This window comes from Pelodiscus sinensis, chromosome 17 (genome assembly GCF_049634645.1).
Source record: "Pelodiscus sinensis isolate JC-2024 chromosome 17, ASM4963464v1, whole genome shotgun sequence".
NCBI classification, from domain to species: Eukaryota; Metazoa; Chordata; order Testudines; family Trionychidae; genus Pelodiscus; species Pelodiscus sinensis.
Genome location: NC_134727.1, coordinates 35676371 through 35697978, shown reverse-complemented (window position 1 = coordinate 35697978; position 21608 = coordinate 35676371). Strand labels below are relative to the sequence as shown.

The 21608-nt window shown below is 53.0% G+C and overlaps 1 protein-coding gene across 2 annotated transcripts; it reads right to left on the bottom strand.

Annotated features, from left to right (window-relative positions):
* Window positions 1–381: 381 nt before the first annotated feature.
* SMIM3 (small integral membrane protein 3) lies at window positions 382–12680 on the bottom strand. Of its 2 annotated transcripts, XM_075900568.1 has the most exons (3): window positions 12531–12680; window positions 10396–10645; window positions 382–3801 (listed from the first exon to the last, which is right to left on the bottom strand). In XM_075900568.1, the coding sequence occupies exon 3, from the start codon at window positions 3788–3790 to the stop codon at window positions 3605–3607; it is 186 nt and encodes a 61-aa protein (XP_075756683.1). In that variant the 5' UTR covers window positions 3791–3801; window positions 10396–10645; window positions 12531–12680; the 3' UTR covers window positions 382–3604. The 2 variants fall into 2 exon arrangements, with proteins under 2 accessions (XP_075756683.1, XP_075756682.1); XM_075900567.1 differs by lacking the exon at window positions 10396–10645 and having other exon boundaries at window positions 383–3801.
* Window positions 12681–21608: the final 8928 nt, after the last annotated feature.

The window sequence follows — 21608 nt, the reverse complement described above, 5'->3', positions numbered from 1 at the left end:
TACTACCACACAGGTCACAAGTGCCTTCAGCTCCAACATCGTACCATGCTGCAGAGGAAAATGCTACCCAGCCTGAGCAGAGGGACTATCAGTCATGGAATGCCCTTTTCTGAGTTGTATCACTGAATCAGCATTTGCCTGTCTCCTCTGAGTGCAAGAAACAGGATGCAGGCAAATGTAACAGCTTCCCACTGCCTTTCGTGGTCTCAGAAACCTGCAGGTTTCTACCAGTTTCCCACACCTCAGCCTGACTCATCTCGTTACTTAGCCCTGGCCTGGTGTTTGCTTGCGTAAATCTGGTTTAAAACCCCAGATGTAAACAAAGGACCTGCACCAAATGCCACACGACGCTTCACACGAAATAGTCATGGAGTTCACAAGTCATACGGGGAGGGAAGCCACCAGTGAGTTATACAGATCAGCCTGAACAGAGGAAATAAAACCTCATGCTGCCTGCCACGGGTAAGCCTGGTTTTTGTGGAGAGCTCAGTGGTGGCATTTTAGCTTGACCATTTGTTCTGCGTCTGACACTGTTTACTTCATCAGGCACATCCATCTCTCTGTTTACTTATACACTCGTCTAATGTGGTGCACTGCAGACGTACACGCTATGTTACAGAGCACGCACTAAGAGGCAGTGCATGCCTGCAGGAGCTCTCCAACTTACGTAGGAACAAAACCAGAGCCGTGGCTCAGGGCAGGCCGGGGGTGCAGGAAAAGCGGCCAGTGGGAAGGATTGACGGATCTTCGCACGGATAGAATGTCGCAACATCCACATGTCAAATAGCGTCCATTTATTCCATGGATCAGTGCAATATCACAGCTTTCATGATGGTGATTTTGCTCACACTCATCCTAAACATACATTTACTTTTCCTTCCTAAGTTGCATCCCCCTCTCCCTCCCCATCACCTCAAACGGTGCAAATGCAGTAGCTTAAGGTTTGAGTTTTAGTGTCTGTGAAAGCAGCGGGCAATGAGGATTGCCTGCAGCACCTGCCCCTTCCCCACTTCTGGGCTTGGGACGCCAACTGCGGACGGTGCTGAGTGTCCCCTGCGTCCCACTCCTGGGTCTGCAAGTTATCCAAAACCTGGGCCTCCTCTCCTGAGCACTGGAGCTTTTCCGCTGCATGGAAGTACCCCGAGAACAAAGCTCATGCTGGAAAAACCCACTGACATGATGCTTGAAATGGATTGTGAAGGGAGAGCCCCAATGCACCCATTCCCATTCCCATACCTAGGTCCCGTTCAGGAATATTCTAACCACAGTCTCAGCTGACTTCTAGCTTTGAGTCTATAGCCTATGTCCAGAGGAGATAACTAATATTCCCTCTCATTTTTTTCCACCTGTGTGCAGAATAAATTTTTTACGTGCACCAAGGTTAATGTGCACCACCAGGAGACACACAGGCTGCCAGCTGTGGGCGCTCTGGTCATCAGCTGGGTGGCACTTGACTCTTTCCTGGGTGTCTGCCCAAGTGCTCAGCTTACAGGGGTCACTGGGTGTAAGCAAGCCAGACTAGCCGCTGAGGGGCTCACTTCTACCCCACCCCCCCCAACTGCAGCTCTGCCTCTGTGTGCTGGCTTGGGGCTGCCTTCCCCCATTCCAGTAAACCATTCCCTCTCCATCTTTGGGTGAGGAAAAGCAAAGGAGCTGCAGGAGAACTACCCAGCTTGGGACTGTTAAGGGCATGGAGATTGTTGGCTCACATCCAGCACAGATTTACAGCGACTGAAAACTCTTCCCCTCTGGCCACTGGCGGGCATCTGTGTCTCCTAAGCCCAGTTCCCAGCGCCTGGCTGGCCCCCTCATGCAAAGCACCATCACCACAGCCTCCATGCTGGCAATCTCTGGAGAGAGGCCCAGGGCCGACCAGCCCACACAGACGGAACAGGCCTGTGCAAAAACGTATATTTTAGGATTGGTTATAAGACTATTACGTACGATGCATAATGATTTCATGTATAATGACGTGCTTCTAAGTTCCGTCTGCCTCTGTTTCTCTCTCTTTGTCTCTCGTGATTAGCTACTGTTTGCGGTAAGGCCTTGCTCCTTGCTAGCATTCCAAATTAAGTTGTACCCCTTGTCTGCATCACAAACTAAGTTGTGTCTCCTAGTAACTATTGCTCTTGTCTGAAACGGTACAATTGTGTAGTGGGAGTGGAGGAAGTGCGTGAGTGTGGCAGCCACCATAGATGCCCAGGTAATCAAGAAGTGGGAATCTTGAAGCTAATGAGGAAACAGCCGTTGTGTCTGAGGCTGAACTGAATGAGCAGCATTGACAACCTTGGAGACGGGCAGAGACCCCACCAAGATTGAGACAATGCTGGGAAGCCAGACAATCCCCGTCAGAGGGGAACGCTGGAAAACACAGATGAACACCTCCTAAGGATGGATCGCAGCACGACACTACAATACCCATAGACTCCAATGGGAACTTCCATGTATAAGAAGGGGGGCTCTTCCCATGGGATGCTGGGTTCAGTCCTGCAAGCCAAGCCTTAGAGGAACCCCAACTCCTCGCTCAGTCAACCTTGCCAGTAAGACCGACTTGAGCCACCATGGACTGGCAACTATGCACCATCTGCAGAGTGTGTGTGTGTGTGTGTGTGTGTGTGTGTGTGTGTGTGTGTGTGTGTGTACACAAAGCAGATGCTAACTGCTTCTCTACTGTATTCTCGATAAACACAGCATATTGCCTTTTCCCTTGAAAAAGATCCCGGGTGCTTCTTATAAGCACAGCACCGGGGCCTCTCGAGAGCAAGGTGAAGCCTCACTGTAATTTGAGACCAAGCCAGGCAGGGGTGGGCATCCATCCAGCCCTTTCCTTACAAAGACATTAAGAAATCACAAGGCGACAGGCCCAGCGAGGGGGAGGGGAACTGTGGCTGGGCAGGATGACGCCACGTCTCTCCCAAGAGTTGTTAGCCAAAGGCCCCCGTCTGAACCCGACACCTCATGCATTTCCGTTAGTTACCCCACGGGCCCTTTCACTGTGCTAAGGATGCTGCTACGGCCCCAAGGCCTTGCAAAGCCAGACGCCGATCCCCTCCCTCCCCCGTCACATACATTACTTTCACTGAACCCCGCTTCCTTGGTCGTCCCCAGTGCCAGCCTCATCCAGGGTGAGGGCGGGCCGGCAGACAGGAGACCCCAGCTATGAGGCGGTCACCAGCCGGCCCTCGTGGCGAGGGAGGGCGGCACAGCGTGAAACGTTCCAAGCGGCCACCTCTCAGTGTGTGAACGTGTCTCTTGTGGCGCCTGGACCTGCCGTTTCCGAGTAGCTCAGCGGGTAAATCCGAGGGGGCCGTTTTGATCGGTGCGCACGAGGTGAAGCCCAGGCAGGAGCATTCTGGGCCCCGGAGTAGCCCCGCCAGGCTCCAGACGAAGCTTTGAGACTAACCCAGCTCCCTTGGGTGCACTTAAGTGGCGCACAGGGAGCTCTGGTCCCAGGAGCCTCCGGCCTGTGCTTCCCGCCATGTCCTGGTCGGCAGTGTGGTCCTTGCCCCTCCAGGGTGCTGTCGAACACCGAGTTGCCTGCGTCGCCCAGTGTCTGTTCTCCAGCATAGTCTGAGGGAAGCCAGCCAGGCCCCGGGCTCCGTTCTCACACGACCCCGTTGCGGATGGGGTGAGTCCGCACCCTGTAGATGATGACAGCCGTGGCCGGGCACAGCACCAGGGACGTCATGACGAGGACGGTGGCGAGGATGATCAGCACAATGACCCAGATGTCCAGGACGTGCTTGGGGACGGGGAAGCCGGAGGGATTGGGGCTGCTCAGGCCTTCCATCCTGCTCCTCTCTGCCACAGAAAGAAAGCGGTTCGGATAAAGCAGAGAGCAGAGCAGCATGGACACATCCAGCCCCCGCTGCCCAGAAAGGACCCTGCGACTCCCTACAGTTAGAAATCCCATCCTCCTCCCTCATCTCTTGCCCTTTGCCTTACCCCTCCCCCTTCTCCACAGTTCCCCCCATCCCAGCCTCCTCCCCCAGCCTGTCTCCGGCTCCCTCCTTCCCCTCAAGTACCCCTCCGCATTCCCTCTCCCCAGGCCTGGCGGGAGAGGTGTTAGTCACAGGTCCTCCCACTAGTGCCGGTCCACAGGAAAAAAATGCCGGGCCTCAGCGTGGCTGCTGGGGTGTCCCGGGCTCACTTGGGGGTGCTTCTGTGCGGCATCGGGTCCCCCAAGCCCTGGCCTGGGTTGGGCGGAGGATGCAGCCGGGTGAAACAGTGAACATGTATTCATTTTTAATTCTTTTTTAAATATGTGTTTATATGTTTGGGCTGCAAAAGGCAGTACTGAAAAAAAACGGGTTCCAACTAAAGTGAAAAGTTTGGAAAACCCTGGTCTATCCGGCTTTCTGTCCATCTTACAGTCCATTTATCCAATCCATATTCCCTTAGGTTGCTGGCAAGAATATTGTGGGTGACTGTATCAAACCCTTTGCTAACGCTGGCACTGGGGGCTTTGGGAGGACCAGAAACAACGTGTTTGCATATTCATCATTTTCTTAATGAATATGCAAATATGCAAATGAATGTTACCAGCCTTCCAAAAGCTCGTAAATGGATTTACTGGTCCCCGTGTCAAAAAGTTTGGGAACCCCTGCACTAGAGAATGGCCAACCCTTCTCACTCCCGGACTTTCCCAACCCAGGCTAACAAGGCAACCTGGTATCTCAGACCACGTGAAGGCTTCAGCCGGCTTCTTTGCTCTCTTTATTATCAACAGTGGTAGAAGTGGGCTGGAAGCAGGCTACACGGCCTTTCGGGGAAGATTTTCCCCTACGCTCCCTGCCTGGCGCTTGTCTGGCCTGGCTGTCTCATGCATTTGGCAGCCCTTGTTCAGTTTGAAACTTTTAAAAACTTTAGCACATTAGCCTTGGCGTCTTGTTTTCCTTTGGCAGAGATCTGCACAAGGAAGACGTGGCCTGGATGTAAACTCATGAGCTCCCAGTTCAAACAAAGACGCTTGGTTTAATGCTTGGAGAAGGGGGCTGGGTGCCAGGAACTCTATTTCTTTTCCACGGCCTTGCTGTGTGGCAGTTAAGTCCTTTGGCTACAATACACAGACATGTATATAATCAACGTATGGAGCTCCCTTTACCCGCTGCTCAGCGGCCCTTGCAAAGCTCCTGCGAGGGGGGCCCAGGGTAGGCCATGCTTAGAGAAGCGCTGTAGTAAAAATATTAATGGTTAATTATTTATGATGATTCGATTTGAGAGCACAAAGCAGCTGTGCCAGCCGCTCCAGCCAACCAGACGGTGTGCGGTTGCTGAGGAGCGGAAACCTTTGAAATTAGTGAAAAGAAGATGTTGCTCAAAAGCTCGTCTCGTTCATCAACAGAGGCTGGTCCAGAAAACCTCACCCTCCAGGTCTCGCTAATATCATCCAACCAGCCTAGCTACAAAAACCCTGCAAAAGAGAAATTCAGGGCTGATTACCACAGCAGGGGGGAACTTATGAGCTACGTCTACACTGGCATGATTTTCCGGAAATGCTTAAAACGGAACAGTTTTCTGTTATAAGTATTTCCGGAAAAAGCGCGTCTACATTGGCAGGATGCTTTTCCGGGAAAAAGCCCCGATCGTCATTTTCGCAATGTGCTGTCTACACTGGCCCTTTTCTAGAACAGTTTTTCTGGAAAAGGACTTTTGCCAGAACGGGAGCAGCATAGTTTTTCCAGAAAAACACTGACAATTTTACAGTAGATCGTCATTGCTTTTCCAGAAAAGCAAGCGGCCAGTGTAGACAGCTGGCAAGTTATTCCGGAAAAGCGACTGCTTTTCCGGAAAAGTGGCCCAGTGTAGACACAGCCATGCTGTTTTACGGGTGGGAGTTTCAAATGAAACAAGGCGAGTTAGGTGCTCAAACCTCTCACAGACTCAATGGTAGTTAGGTACCTAACTCCGTTAGGCGCTTTGGAAAAACCAGATGTAAAGCCAGGCTTCTGGCTGCCCGTGTCAGGCCTGTTTGCCCTGGGGATGCCCATGGGAATTAGGAACGAATGCGCTCTAGCGGAGATCCCGTTTCCTTGCTTCTCTGCTGGATTCTGAGAACACCGGGCTGTGGGTTCATCTTCCACCGGAGTCTGCTTCCCTGAGGCCTCTCTCTTCTCCTCATCGTGGCTTTCTGAGTCATGAAGTTAAATCATTTAATTACCAGAAAATCGTGAAATGACACCAGAAAGTTAAGACTGACAAGCTGTGCTCTCTGATCTTCCATCCACCCCCACGCTGCGCTGCTCCTCTGTCTCTGCTCTCCACCCAACCTCAGGATGCGCTAGCCTGCAGAGCCTCCTTCTCCCTGCTGCAGAGCGCCTTTCTCCGAGTCCCAGTGGTAGCGTCTTCCCAGAGATTAGCGGAGCAGCTGGACAGTCTCTCTCTCTCTCCAGTTCTTATCTGGTCCTCATCATTTGGTACATCTGGGCACCTCACACACATTTCATGCTTTTATCCTCAGACACCCAAGAGGTGGGGCCGTGCGACGATTCCCCTTTGACTGATGGGAAACGGAGGACCCAGCCGCTAAATGACTCACCCAAGGCCACACAGAGAGTCTGTGGCAGAGACGGGAATTGAACCGAGGCATCCAGGTTCCTAAGTTAGAGTTCTAACCACTGGAGAGCACTTCTTCCCTAAAAGGGAGGGCCGGGGGCAAGGGCAACGGGAGCCTTTGTTTAAACAGAACCTGCCACGCCAAAAAGAACCAGATAAATTCATGGAGGGTAGGTTCATCAATACTTATTAGCTAGCAGGGGCAGGAACGGTGTCCCTAGCCTCTGTTTGTCAGGGGCTGGAAATGGGCGACAGGGGAGGGATCACTTACATAGGAACATAAGAACGGCCGTACTGGGTCAGACCAAAGGTCCTTCTAGCCCAGTATCCTGTCTGCCGACAGTGGCCAGCGCCAGGTGCCCCAGAGAGGGTGGACCGAAGACAATGATCAAGCGATTTGTCTCCTGCCATCTCTCTCCAGCCTCTGACAAACAGAGGCCAAGGACACCATTTTATCCCCTGGCTAATAGCCTTTTATGGACCTAACCTCCGTGAAATTATCCAGCTTCTCTTTAAACTCTGTTATAGTCCCAGCCTTCACAGCCTCCTCTGGCAAGGAGTTCCACAGGTTGACTATACAATGTGTGAAGAAGAACTTTCTTTTATTAGTTTTAAACCTGCTACCCATTAATTTCATTTGATGTCTTCTAGTTCTTCTATTATGGGAACTAATAAATAACTTTTCTTTATCGGCCCTCTCCACACCACTCATGATTTTATAGACCTCTATCATATCCCCCCTCAGTCTCCTCTTTTCTAAACTGAAAAGTCCCAGTCACTTTAACCTCTCCTCATATGGGACCCGTTCCAAACCCCTAATCATTTTAGTTGCCCTTTTCTGAACCCTTTCAAAGGCCAAAATATCTTTTTTGAGGTGAGGAGACCACATCTGTACACAGTAATCCAGATGTGGGCATACCATAGTTTTATACAGGGGCAGTAAAATATTCTGGGTCTTATTTTCTATTCCTTTCCTAATAATTCCTAGCATCCTATTTGCCTGATGATTTCCTGTTCTGTTCACTCCCTCTGGGGCACCTGGTCTTGGCCACTGTCAGCAGACAGGATACTGGGCTAGATGGACCTTTGGTCTGACCCACTGTGGCCGTTCTTATGCCAAAGACTTGTCTCTGGTTTTTTCTGACCCACCTGCTTTGAACACTCCAGGTGCGACAGAGGGAACAGAGCCGTTGGCAGTTAAATGCTAAGGGGTGTAGGTGAGGTTTGTGGGTGTTAAGAAGGCTGTTAGACTGGTCTTCCGGCAGGGGACTGAGTCACCCGCTCCAGGGCGCCACATCCTTCCCCATGGAACTGGGGGTAATGAGCAACCAGGTATCTTTCTCCAGCCCTGAGCAAACACATTTCCCGGGCGAGCCTGCGTCACTCCCGTTTCTGACGGAGGTGGCTGGAAGGGAGGCCTGGCTGAAACCAGCACTTGAGTCAGGTAGAGGCTTCCTGATGGCATCAGCAGGTTCAGGCCTGTCTCGGCAAGAATTCGATGGTATGGCTCGACTGACGTTACTCCTCCAGGGTAGCAGGGGCTGTGCCCGGCAGAGACGACCTGGTGAAGTTCTAGCAACCCCAAGAGAGACAAATGGTGCACGCCCGTACAGGCGGATCCTGCAATCCTCATTCCTGTGAGTGGTCCCCGGGGAGACCCAATGAGGCGCTTAGAGGCTATGGTAATGGGCATTCTTAGCAGGCATCAGCCTCTGAGAAAAAATACTTCCTCTCTTGCAGTCTCAGAAATGTGCCTTGTCCCCCTCAGATGGCCCAAAGACACTGCTCAAATTCTCCTTTCCATGCAGAACACTTCTTCAGACACCCCTGGGAGGTGGGGCAGTGCTACAATTCCCCTTTGTCTGATGAGAAACGGTGGCACCAAGCCGCTAAGTGACTCACCCAAGGCCACGCAGTGAATCTGTGGCAGAGCAGGGAATTGACCAGCGACATCCTGGTTCCTAGGTTAGAATGGGAGGGGGAGAGGGGCGGAGCATTCAGGGTCCATCCCAGGTCTGCCCTGACATCTGGTTCTGTTTGAGGCGTGTGGATAAAATGCACAAGCCGATCTCGCTCTCGGATGCCTGTGCTAATGGACGTCCGCCTCCGGTCATCGCAGGGAACAGGCAGGAGGGAATGACGTTTGCCCCGAGCTCTGAATGGATCCCAGCTGTTTTCTCAATCCACAGCACTGCAAATGCTGCTTGCACCCCCACTGGCACAAACCCTCTTGCAGCGGCCTGGCTGGTACCCTCCAGGCCACGTCACTCAGGTTCTTTCTCTCGGATGCTGCTCAGCAAGTATTTCCACAAGACAAGAGCTTGTCATCACACTGCCAGCAAGGGCAGGGCGGAAGGAACCAGGACGTCAAGCCTCAACGGCCCTTGCAAACTCAAGGGACAGGCTGCGCCCACAGCAGAGCCTGGAAGGGATTTCTTGAAACACAAGCTCTCCATATGCAGCCACCAAGCCTGGTAATTACAGCACATTCCTCCTGTCCTACCTCACGTCTCATCAGTGCTACGAAGAGTGAAGAACGCACCAGCACTTATCCCTCGTCTCCGCTACCAAGTTTTGTTGCCAAAAATCCGTCTTTTGCCGACAAAACAGAGAGGCTACGTCTGAGGAAGTGGGTCTGGCCCACGAAAGCTCATCACCTAATAAACTATCTTGTTAGTCTTTATAGTGCTACATAGTCCTGTTTTTTGTTTCAGCTACACCAGACTAACACGGCTACATTTCTATCACTATTTTACATGAGATCATCAGTGTTCTAGTGGAAATTCAAGCGGCCAGTGTAGACAGCTGGCAAGTTTTTCCACAAAAGCAGCTGCAAAAACTTGCCAGTCTAGACGCAGCCAGAGCGCATTCACACTGCAACGTGACTTGTGTCAGGAAAAACACCCAATTGTGGCGACAAAAAACTTCTACCCCTATCAGATGCTTTCTCTTTTTCCCTTCCTTTATAGTTGACAAAGAGCCAGCGGCTCCGTCTAGCCGGCCACGTTTTTCCGATTCTTTTTTCGGAAGAGGCTTTTCCGAAATTTGGCCTGTCTACACTGGGCCAAATTTCAGAAAAAACTCCTCTTTCGGAAAAGCCTTTCTTCCTCATAAAATGAGGAATACAGGGCTTCCGAAAGAGTGCACCTGCTCTTCCAAAAAAAATTTCGGAAGAGCAGACGCGTTCCCTGGACGCGGCGGACTTTTTCCGGGCTTCTTCTGGTATCCGGGAAAAACTTCATAGTCTAGACATAGCCAGCGTGAACTCTGCTGTTGGTTTGGACAAAACTGGCTTCCACCAGTATCCCTCAATGCCTGCCCTGACGGCTGTGCTCAGTGTTTTGTGAGCTCTGCTGCCCTGCAGGCATGCGCCCCTCCCCTTTCAAAGCTCCAGGGAAGTGTCTGACAGCTGAGTGAGCTGCTCCGATTGAGGGAACAAACAAAGAACAAATCATTGGAGTTCTCCTATTCTGTGCTGCACTAGCAACAGAGCATCCGGCAGACTGCTGGTGCAGAGGGAGGGGGGCAGACGCTGTGTTGCTTTGACAATCCTTAGCACGGAGAGCTCCCAGAGCTACACCTGCTTCTGTCCCTGCAGCTGAGGATGCTGTGGGAGAACTGAGGGGGAATCCCAAGATGCACAGGGATTGGGGATACCTGCCCACAGTAACACTGCTCATGCTATCTAAGAGGGTGCCCCCCAGCGTGGACACAATCTGTTGACAGAGAGAACAAGTGTGAACACCCTCTAGTGAGTTTTCTTTTGTCGATTTTCGGTTGATGACATAAGTTTTGTGTAGACACACAGAGGTTAAAGGTGGAGGAGGCCTACAGGGTCACCTCGTCCTTCTCCTCTGGCACTGCTGGTTAAGAGGCCCTGAGCAGAGTAAATCCCCGTGCTATCATCTTCGGAGAGCCGGGCTCTGATCTGAGTCTGTGGCCGGTTAAAGCAATGAATGTCGGTGGCCTTTGTTTAGTCCCCACTGGATGTTTATCCACATCATGACGGGCACCACTCAGCACTCTGCTCTGCACTGGAATAGCAGGGGTGGTGCAGCTGAAGGCTGAGAGGTGCTGACAGGTGAAAGGTCTGGAATAAACAGAGGGCGGGGCAGGTTAGACTGAAGGTCCATTCCCGCAATGGGGCACTTGCACACAATGCCTGACTCCAGGCACGCTGCCAGGCCTTCGCTCTCCTGGGCTCTGAATCTCAGCCCAGCGTATAAGACCTGAAGTGTCTGCGGGGAGCAAGCCGCCCGCACGGAGGAACGATACGCCTCTGCTCCCGCTTGGGCTGTGGGGAGGGCAGGACTCCAGAGGGAGATGGCCGAGGGCAGCTTCCCACATCCTGTAGGCTCAGCGGTTCTCACACTTTTTTTCTCCTAACCCAGTTGAAGAAAATCGTTGATGCCGTGACCCTACGTCATGTGACCGGAGTGTGGGCTCTGGGGTGGGGCTGAGGAGGAGCTTTGGGGTTTAGGAGGGGGCTCCAGCTTTGGGGGGGCAGGGCTGGGGCAGGAGGGGGTTACCTTGAGCAGCTCCTGGTCAGCGGTGCAGCGGGGGGGCTAAGGGAGCTTCCTGCCTCTCCTGGCACCGCAGACCAAGCTGCCCCCAGAAGCAGCCGGCAGCAAGTTCCCAGCCAGTGGGAGTGCTCAGAGCCCTGTGCTTGGAGCCCTGTGCGTGCTACCACACACACACCTAGGAGCCGGTTCTGCTGCGGCCGCTTCTGGGGTGCAGCACAGACTGTGTTGCCAGGCCAGGCAGGGAGCTGCCTTAGCTCCCCCTCCCCCATTGCTCGCCTGATCCCCCTGCAGCCACAAGCCCCAGCGCCCGACATCCCACCCCCCAGCCCTGGGTCACGCCTGGTAGTTGCAACGTTTTGCTGTTTTGCCCCATCACACTCCCCCACACCCATGCACACCCATCAGAGGCGCTAGACCCCCCACCTCCAGGGCCTCTTTCCTAGCACTGCCCAGTATTTCACACTCATTCCCCCGCCAGGCGGCCTGGCATCCCAGCTGAGCACACCCCGGCCTCAGTCACTGCCCCCAACAAGTGAGACTTTTCTTACCCCTTTAATTGAGATAAGCACCAGCAGGGGGGCTTATGCCAAGACCCCCACGGGTTAGGTGGAGGTGGCAGGCCGCCTGCATGGTGGAGGGCTCGGAGCCAGTTGGACGGAGAGCTGCTAGACGAAGTGTAGCTGCAGGGAGCTGGTTTCCCAATGGTCTCTTGCCTCCTCCCCTCCAGCGCCAACACCAAAGCACTTGCGCCAAGGCCTGGAGGGCTGACGCCAGACGGCTGAGACACCATCCAAAGCAGGCACCATCCGGTGCCCATAGCCTCGCCAGCCACCCGGGTCTGGAAACAAACCCGCAGCTAAGAGGCACCAGCCCGGCTCCGGATCTTGTTCACCCAGGGACCCCGGGGAGTCCTGCCAGTGAATGAAGAGCCGGCGGGGCCGGGCACAGCCGCTGCCAGCACAAAGCACTTTCCTTGATGACTCCAAATACCCTGGGAATAAATTAGTCACTTTCGCGGGGGCGTGGCGGGACTCTCTGGCCACGAGCTGGGGGGGGGGGGGGGGATGATCCTACAGAGACTCCTGCTCGCCCCTGGCTCAGCGATTCGGGTCAGGGAGCGGCAGCCGAAAGCGGAAACCCAGTGACCGCGGAATGAAGCAGAAGCCGAGCGCTGAGAAAGAGGGACGGCGGGGACCGGGTGCCCGGGAGCGAGGCGCAAAGCCCACGCGGCCCCAGCTGCCAGCAGCGGCGCCCGGGCTCTCCCTGTCTGGCCGGGATCCCGGCTGGGGCTCGCTGCCGGGCGGCAGGACCGGCCCCCGAGAGCTCACAAGACGCCAGACGGCGCGGGAGACGCACCGGCCCCGTGCGCTTGGCACGGAGGGCCCCGATCCGGCCCTTGCGCCCGGAGCCGGGCCCCGGAGCGAGCCGCGCGGGGAAGCCGCCGCCCGTTACCTGCGGGTCCTGCGAGCCGGAGAGAGTCGGACGGCGGCGAACTTTCCAAGTAGCCGGCAGCCAACGCGCCGCGGACCCGGAGCAACCTTGCGTAATAGGGGGAGGCCGGGTCCCGCTGGCTCCGCCCTTCTGCCTGGGAGCGCCCGGGGCGGTGTGATGTGTGTGCGCGCCCAGGGGTGGGTGTGTGTCTGTGTGCCCGTGTCTGTGTGTGTCTGTGTGCGCCCGGGTGTGTGTCTGTGTGCCCGTGTCTGTGTGTGTGTACGTGCGCCCGGGTGTGTGTGTCTGTGTGCCCGTGTGTGTGTGTTGTGTGTGCGTGCGCCCGGGTGTGTGTCTGTGTGATGTGTGTTGTCTGTGCGTGCGCCCGGGGGTGCGTGTATGTGTAATTTATGTGTGTGTGTGTATGTTGTGTGTGCGTGCGCCCAGGTGTGTGTGTCTGTGTGCCCGTGTGTGTTGTGTGTGCGTGCGCCCGGGTGTGTGTCTGTGTGATGTGTGTTGTCTGTGCGTGCGCCCGGGGGTGCGTGTATGTGTAATTTATGTGTGTGTGTGTATGTTGTGTGTGCGTGCGCCCAGGTGTGTGTGTCTGTGTGCCCGTGTGTGTTGTGTGTGCGTGCGCCCGGGTGTGTGTGTCTGTGCGATGTGTGTTGTCTGTGCGTGCGCCCGGGGGTGCGTGTATGTGTAATTTGTGTGTGTGTGTGTGTTGTGTGTGTACGTGCGCCCGGGTGTGTGTGTCTGTGTGCCCGTGTGTGTTGTGTGTGTGCGTGCGCCCGGGTGTGTGTCTGTGTGATGTGTGTTGTCTGTGCGTGCGCCCGGGGGTGCGTGTATGTGTAATTTATGTGTGCGTGTGTTGTGTGTGCGTGCGCCCAGGTGTGTGTGTCTGTGTGCCCGTGTGTGTTGTGTGTGCGTGCGCCCGGGGGCGCGTGTATGTGTAATTTGTGTGTGCGCGCCCAGGTGTGTGTGTCTGTGTGTGTGTCTGTGTGTGCCCCTGTGTGTTGTGTGTGTGCGCCCAGGGGTGCGTGTATGTGTAATTGTGTGTGTGTGTGTTGTGTGTGTGAGCCCAGAGGTGTGTGTATGTGTAATTTGTGTTTGTATGTGTAATGTGTTTGTGTGTGTTGTGTGTGTGTGCCAGGGGGTGCTTGTATGTGTAATTTGTATGTGTAATGTGTGTGTGTGTTGTGTGTGCATGCGCCCAAGGGTGAGTGTGTTCCCGTGTGTGTTGTGTGTGTGTGCAGCTGGCTATATGTGTAATGTGTGTTGTGTGTGCATGCACCCAGGGAAGTGTGTGTGTGTGTGTTGTGTGTGCCCGGGACCCAGAGGGATAACCCTGTTCGTCTGTTTCAGCAAACACAACAAGCTGTCCTGTGGCACGGTAAACACTAACCCCTCTAGCAGGGCATAAAGCTCACCAAGACTTGTGCCCTAACACGTGTGTGTGTTTGTCAAGGGTCCCTCTAATCTTCTCCATGTGTGGGATACATTTTGTTATGAGCACCGAGGTGTGTACAGATGTGCACCACCAGGAGAAACAAAACACCCGCTGATGCTCTGCTGATCAGCTGGGCAGCACTGGACTTTCTCCTGAGCGGCTGCACCAGCGCCTAGCTTACAGGGAGCGCTGGTGTTTGGCTCCCGCTCCGGGTAAAGCTGCAGCTCCCTGTGGCTCTGCCCCCCGCCGGAGGAGGGAACACACCCTGGCGGACCGGCCTTTGCCCTGCTCACTGGTACCCGAGGCTGCAGGTGCCTCCACCTGGGCCCAAGCTGCCCAGGGGCTATGGACACACCAGGGAAAGCACCCCACCCAGGCCGTGTGAAGGGTCCCTGCTGCCCAGCTGGGTGACAGCGTGAAGGCAGGGCTGGCTATGCAATAGGACAGATGAAGAACCAAAGCCGCAGATCTGGCCGTAGGTCCTTCCAGCAAATCCTGTTTCTGCTCCATCCCTGCAAATCCTGCTGCTCCCCTTCTACCCCCAGCGCCGCTCCTGAGCAGGGGCCTGTATTTCCTGCACCTGCAGGAGCCGTGTGTTCCCCATTCCCTTGCTGGTCCTTTGGAAAGTCAAACAAAAGAAAGTACTTGCACCAGGGAGCTCGCTGCCAGGCCAGAGACCAAAGCAGAGAGGGACCATGGGCTCCTCTTCCCTGCTTAGTCAACCTGTGGAACTCCTTGCCTGAGGAGGTTGTGAAGGCTAGGACTATAACAGGGTTTATTAACCAGGATGGGGAAGGAATGGTGTCCCTAGCTTATGTTTATCAGAGGGTGGAGATGGATGGCAGGAGAGAGATCGCTTGATCATTACCTGTTCGGTTTGCTCCCGCTGGGGCACCTGGTATTGGCCACTGTCGGCAGACAGGCTACTGGGCTGGATAGACCTTTGGTCTGGCCCAGTCTGGCTGTTCTTGTGCTTCTCCCATGCCAGGAGCTGCGAGTCTAGTGGCGCTGAGAGGAACCGCCTGTGGCGGCCGCACCGAGCATCACCAAGGAAAGTCCCTTTTGGGATGGTCCTCAGGCACTGCTGGAAATGTGGGGATGTTAATTGAATGGCTTGGAACTGGGGCAGCACCGGGCTGGGTCCCTTGTGGAGAGGGCTGATGCTAAGCAAGGGCTCCCGGGGAAACGGGGGAGGGGCAACTACAAGCTGAAATTCCACAGAAGGGAAAGGGGGGGACTCCAGTGTCCCCCAAAGAAATGGGAACACATTCGTGGGTGGAGGATACTCATTCCTCCTCCTTCATCCCCCCAGCTAGCCGTACTGCCAAACCCCAAGCAAGACCTGCCCCCCAACCATCATTTTAGAAACCCCTGTAATAAAGCTGGGTTCTTTGTCTCTGGTGCCCAGGCGCGTTATTTCGAGGTTTTCCTCCACAGCCCAAAGGGCTAGAAACTTCCCTTCCTTTTACACACAAGCCGCTGCCTGCATGGAGTTGCTGGCTTCCAGGAGCTGGGGCCAGCTGAAACACAGGCCCCTCAACTCACAGGAACGGCCAGATCTGCGTCGAAACATGGCTCCTGAGTCTTCTGGGACGTACTTGTTTTGCTAAGATTTGGCACAAGGCTCAAGATCTGGACTGTGATGAGAAGACCTGCTTTAACCCTGAATCCGGATGGATTTTTCCATGACACTGGGCCATGCCAAAGGCCAGGGAGGAAAAAAATCCATTTATTCCTGGCTGCCTCTTATGGCTAAAAGAGTAAAAACCAAAACAGCAGAAGAGTGCCTCCACTTTCTGCAGTCGCTCTTACGTTTAGCTCAGCTAAGCGGGGCTTGAGAGCAACCTATCAATATGGGGAAAGTGTAAACAACGGGAGGGTTTGGGGCTGGGGGTGGTGCCTGTGGGAATAACTAAAAGCTAATAGGGTGAAAGGGAAAAGTGATGCTGATAAGGATCCGGCAGAGATGTTGTGAGCGCTCTCCCCAGAGAGGAGCTGGTAGCATCACTCTTGGAACATTTGCAATTAGGATGCTGGCTAATGTGCAGTAGGGAACAAGTTTGCAGTGGGAGGGGACTGGATCCGCTATTAGGGCTTTTCCTGTGCTAATGTCTCTACGAGGACGCCACAGCCCGGAAGAGGTTCCCCTATAAGGCAACAGTCCCTCTAATTTTTCCATCCATGTGTGGAATAAATTTTGTTATGTGCACAAGACATGTATAGATGTGCACCACCAGTAGAAACACATGCTGCCGGCTATAGGTGCTCTGCTAATCAGCTGGGCACTATTGGAATCGCTTCTGAGTGGCTGCCCAAGCCCTCAGCTTACAGGGAACACTGCTACAAAGGACTCTTTATGCCCCATTTCCCTAGTACAGGGGTGTGCAATAATTTTTGATGGGGGGGTAAGCACTCCAAGATTTTGGAAAGTGGTCGAGGGCCGCACTCTTCCAGGATACGAATGGAGGAGATGTGGGGTCTGGGATTGAGGCTGGGTGCAGAAGGGAGTTTGGGGTAAGGGACTGGGGTGCAGGAGGGAGAATGGAGTCTGGGAGGGAGTTTGGGTGAAGGAGGCAGTTGTGACCTAGGGCAGGGGCCTGGGATGCAGGATTTTGGGATGTGACCTAGGCTAGGAGGGGCTTGTGATCTGGGGCAGGGAGTGAGGGTGCAGGTTTGGGTATGGGGGAGACCAGAGAGTTGGGTGTCAAAGGCAGGCTCTGAAGGTGGCTTGCTGCTCCACGTTGCTCTGCTCCGGTATGAGAGGGAGAGGAAGGGGGGGAAAGGAAGGGAGAGAGGAGGCTTCCTACACAGCCCAGGCGCCCAGCAAAATTTCTTGGCTCCTATTGGCCGGAAGCTGAGAGACTGACCAATGGGAGCTAAGAGATTTTGCTGGGGAAGTGGGGCGCGAACAGCATGAGAAGTGAAGCGGGGAACAGCTGGCTTCCTAAAATGCGAACTGATCTCTGCCCAAGGATGCCAGGGAGGGGGATCCAGCCCGCTGGCAGCCTCTTGCCCACGCCTGCTCTAACCACTGGATCACCCTGCCTCTGCGCATTTTGCTACCACTCCCTTTTAGACTGAGCAAAATTATGCTGCACCCAGAGCATGTTCTGGTGACCATGCTGCCAACCCTAATGGACTGTTAATTCTTAAAATGGCCCACAAACCGTTGGAAGGCAGAGGCAAACTGAGGCTGCTTTTTTCACAAGAAAGTTCTGTTTTGCCTTTGACCACCTCTGTCTTCTGCTGCTTGCAGGTGAAACAGAAATAGGTACAACGCCACTGAAATCAATGCATTTGCTCCTGCTTATACCCAGGCATAATCTAGATCTCAAATCACCATCATGGAGCAAAGCAAGAGCAGACAGTTAGTGCGTTGGAGAATATTATTGCTATCAATGGTGTAGGAAGAATACCGCATGGGTTAATTGAAAGGGACTGGGAAGAGAAATAGCTAGAGCCCTGCATGGATACAAAATTGGTATCCACAGCTGCAGAAATGATCCCTGGTTATCTATAGCTACATCCATTGATGCAGATACTCGTGGATCTAAAACAAATCTCCGCAAACTTGCAGGGTTCTAGACACATTTGTATGCGTAGAAGTGAGCGGTGGGTATCCACATCTGCATTCGCAAATACCCATGCATACAAAATGGATAGTGGTGCATTCGAAATAGCCTCTCACACCAAGCCAAGAAAGAATCTGGAGTACGTCTACTCAGCAGTATTATTTTGGAATAAGGCCGTTATTCCGAAATAACTACATGAGCGTTTACACAGCTAGCCTGTTATTTCAAAATAACAGGCAGCTTATTTTGGGATTTGTAAACCTCGTTTCATGAGGAATAACGCCTCTTCCAAAATAGCTATTCCCAGGTAACGCCTCTTCCATGGATGCTACCCGGCTGCTATTTCGAAATAGCTCCTCCCTATTCAGAATAATTACGCCCCAGCGCTTCCTGAGGCTCTAAATCGAGGTAGCGCATCTACCTCAGGGGACCCTGCCTCAAACTAAGTTCCAGGCTTCCGTGGAGCATAGATGTGCTATTTCAAAATAAGCTATTTGGGAATATTTCTTCTGGAATAGCTTATTCCACAATAATCATGCAGTGTAGACATAGCTCTGGGGTGGGAAATGATGAGCACATAGTAGACAAGAATATGGTGGAAAGGGACTGTAACCTCAGAATGTGCATGAGTTAGGGGAAGCCACCAGAAATCTCAGCCCGCCTGCCGTGGGGAAGCCCAGATGTGTTTTGGTGAGCTGTGGGGAAAGCAGAAGACTTTCTGGGTCTTGCATGGAGCCAGCTCAAACCCAGGAGGTTAGTGGAAACCTCCCCACTGCCGCTGACGTGTTTCTGGGCCTCTCGCTGTCCGGCAGCGCTGCCCAGTGGAGGATCACAAAACAGCAACAGTGAAAAACTAACCTCTCCTCAGAGCAGGGGGATGGGAGGGATACCCCAGGCCCACATCAGCAACTCCAACAAAACCCTGCCCCTCTGCAGCCTCTTCCACAGAAGCCAAATGCTTCACACACATTAAGGAGTTACAATGCCCCTTTATTTCTCTAATTTCGCAGAAGGGGAAACTAATGCTGGGAGCAGTTAAGAGAGCCACCCAAGCTAGCAGAGGTGCGGAGACTTGACCCCAAATAGCCCTGTGCCCACTCCCATGCTTTACTAACCAGCCAGGCCTGCTCTTAGCATCCCTCTGGAACATACGCACGATGCATTACATCGCAGGTGCAAAGATGCGCAGGGGGAGTAGGCACCTGTTGCTTGATGACTTCATTTTAGAGGTGGAAAAGCAGTGAAAACCAAGGCTCTGCTGTCCCAAATCATAGAAAACTAGAACTGGAAGGGACCTCGAGAGGTCATTGAGTCCAGTCCCCTGCCCTCATGGCAGGACCCAGAACTGTCTAGACCATCCCTGACAGACATTTATCTAACCTGCTCTTAAATATCTCCAGTGATGGGGATTCCACAACCTCCCTAGGCAATTTATTCCAGTGTTTAACCACCCTGACAGTTAGGAAGTTTTTCCTAATGTTCAACCTAAACCTCCCTTGTTGCAGTTTAAGCCCATTGCTTCTTGTTCTATCCTCAGAGGCCAAGAACTATTTTTCTCCTTCCTCCTTGTGATACCTGAAAACCGCTATCATGTCCCCTCTCAATCTTCTCTTTTCCAAACTAAACAAACCCAATTCTTTCAGTCTTCCTTCCTAGGTCATGTTCTCTAGACCTTTCATCATTCTTGTTGCTCTTCTCTGGACCTTCTCCAATTTCTCCACATCTTTCTTGAAATGTGGTGCCCAGAACTGGACACCATACTCCAACTGAGACCTAATCTGCAGAGAGTAGGTCGGAAGACTGACTTCTCCTGTCTTGCTCTCAACACTCCTGTTAATGCCTCCCAGAATCATGTTTGCTTCTTTTGCAAATAAGCAGGGTTGATTAACCCTTCACTGCCACCAAATCACATTTAAGGTCTTTGCTCCAGCTTCAGAGCCCCTGAGAGCATTAATCACAAAATCCATAGCATTCGCCCTTTTCAGCCTGCAACCGAGGGCTCTCTTTTAAAACCTAACTCACCTGTCACAGTCACATATTTTAGAAGCAGGAGGTTCAAGCTCTGCTGAGTCAAAACCTCTGGATTTCCTGGCGGTGGAAATGACAGCGACAAGTTACCAGCAAACTCCTGCCCTGCCACTTTTGTAGCACAGAGCTGCTTCTAACACAGCTACAGCAGGGAGCTACTTGCCTGTCACTTGACCATAACTCCTTACACTCATCACAGTTTTGAGCAATTGTGAAAGTCGGGGGGAGAGGGCGGAGGAGGGTTTAAAGGCACTTACAGTAAACGGCAGGGAGATTCTGCAACCCCGAGGGCTCCGTGCAATTGAAAAGATTCCAGTTCTTGCTGTTTGGTGGTTATCAGACGGAGGCACCGCGTTTGTTTGAGTACTGATTGGTTAAAGGGGATCTCTCATGAGATGGCTTGGCAATCATGCAGTTGCTGAAGTCTGGGAAATTGGTGCCCCAAAGCTGCCATCTGGTGGTAGTTCAGGGGGCTGACGGAGTTAAGGCCTCACTCCAGAACAGCAGTGGGCAGCCTATTGGGTTCTGTGTGTGGCCCGTGAGACGTTTTATGACCCTTGCCCTTGTGCAAAGTTGCCAGATTCCTCTGGTTTCCGTCAGGGTCATTTTTTCCCTACCAGCGTTACTGACATGACACACACGTAAAGCCCGGGCACGTGGAGTGAGGTGGGTGCGGATCGCAAACAACGTTGTGAGAATCGGGGGCTCCTTTCGCATCCAACCACAGCGCTGTTGCGGTTCAGTCAGCACAGCCTGCAAGTTCTAGGGACGCAAGGCAGTGAGCAAAACTACCCTGCCCCGGGAGGCCAAAATGACTATGACACACTTGCAGCCTGCTGAGGTGAAGGCCCCTCATGAGGCCCACTCACTAGCCTCGGTTTCCCCTCACTGCTGCAGAGCCTACATCCACATACCGGAACAAGACCATACCGAGTCCACTTATTTCTTAACAGAGCAGATGAGGGTTGAAAGGGCCAGGGCCCTGAGCCTCTCATCCTCGAAAGAGATACAACATGGAAGCAGGGTACCGGGATGTTTATATTCTCTGTCTGGACTGTTACTATTCTAGGAGTAAACCAAGGACGTTAAGTTTCCAGGGCTGTCAGCCTGGCGCCACAAACCAGCATTAAACAGGGGAAAACAAAACAACACCCACAAGTAATTTTTTTTAGTGAATGAAAAAACCCTCCATTTTGATTTTGTTTCTTGTGAGTGCTACATGGTACCCCGGGGTCTTGTGTTTTCAAGGAACCTGCTACTAACATGGAGATCTTTGTTTATTTCCTCTGCCGTGCACCCCCATTAATTCTGCCAGGATAGCCCAGAGAACTGCATTTGATAGACAACTGCTGTCTAGCAGCTGGGCACTCACAAATCTTATTTTTTGCTCAGGTCGCACATACATTTCAGGGACGGATTTCTGTTGTGCCTCAATTACCAATGCATCCTAGAGAACTGGACAACAAAATAGCACAACGTTCAATGTCGCTAAACGCATGTTGGAAAACATAATCCCAATGGCACATACAAAACGATAGGAACTGTCCTAATTTAGACCCTGTCAGGGTGGTCAAACACTGGAATAAATTGCCCAGGGAGGTTGTGGAATCCCCATCTCTGGAGATATTTAAGAGTAGGTTAGATGGATGTCTATCAAAGATGGTCTACTCTAGACAGTATTTGGTCCTGCTCTGAGGGCAGGGGACTGGACTTGATGACCTCTCGAGGTCCCTTCCAGTCCTAGTAGTCTATGAAATTCACCATTAGCACTCAAGACTGATCTTTGGAGTCACTTTCTGAAAGCATCCTCTCAATGTGCCGGAGCAGTCAGAAAAGCGAATGAAAAATGACTAGGGGTATGGTACAGCTTCCATATGGAGATTAAAAAGACCGGGATTCGGGATTACTCATCTTGGAAAAGATGACCAAAGAGCAGGGAGTAGGGGAAGAATGATGTAAGTGTACAAAATCGTGAGTGGGGTGGAGAAAGTGAAGGAAGTGTTATTTATCCCTTCACATAACACAACCACCAGGGGTCACCCAAAGAAATTAATA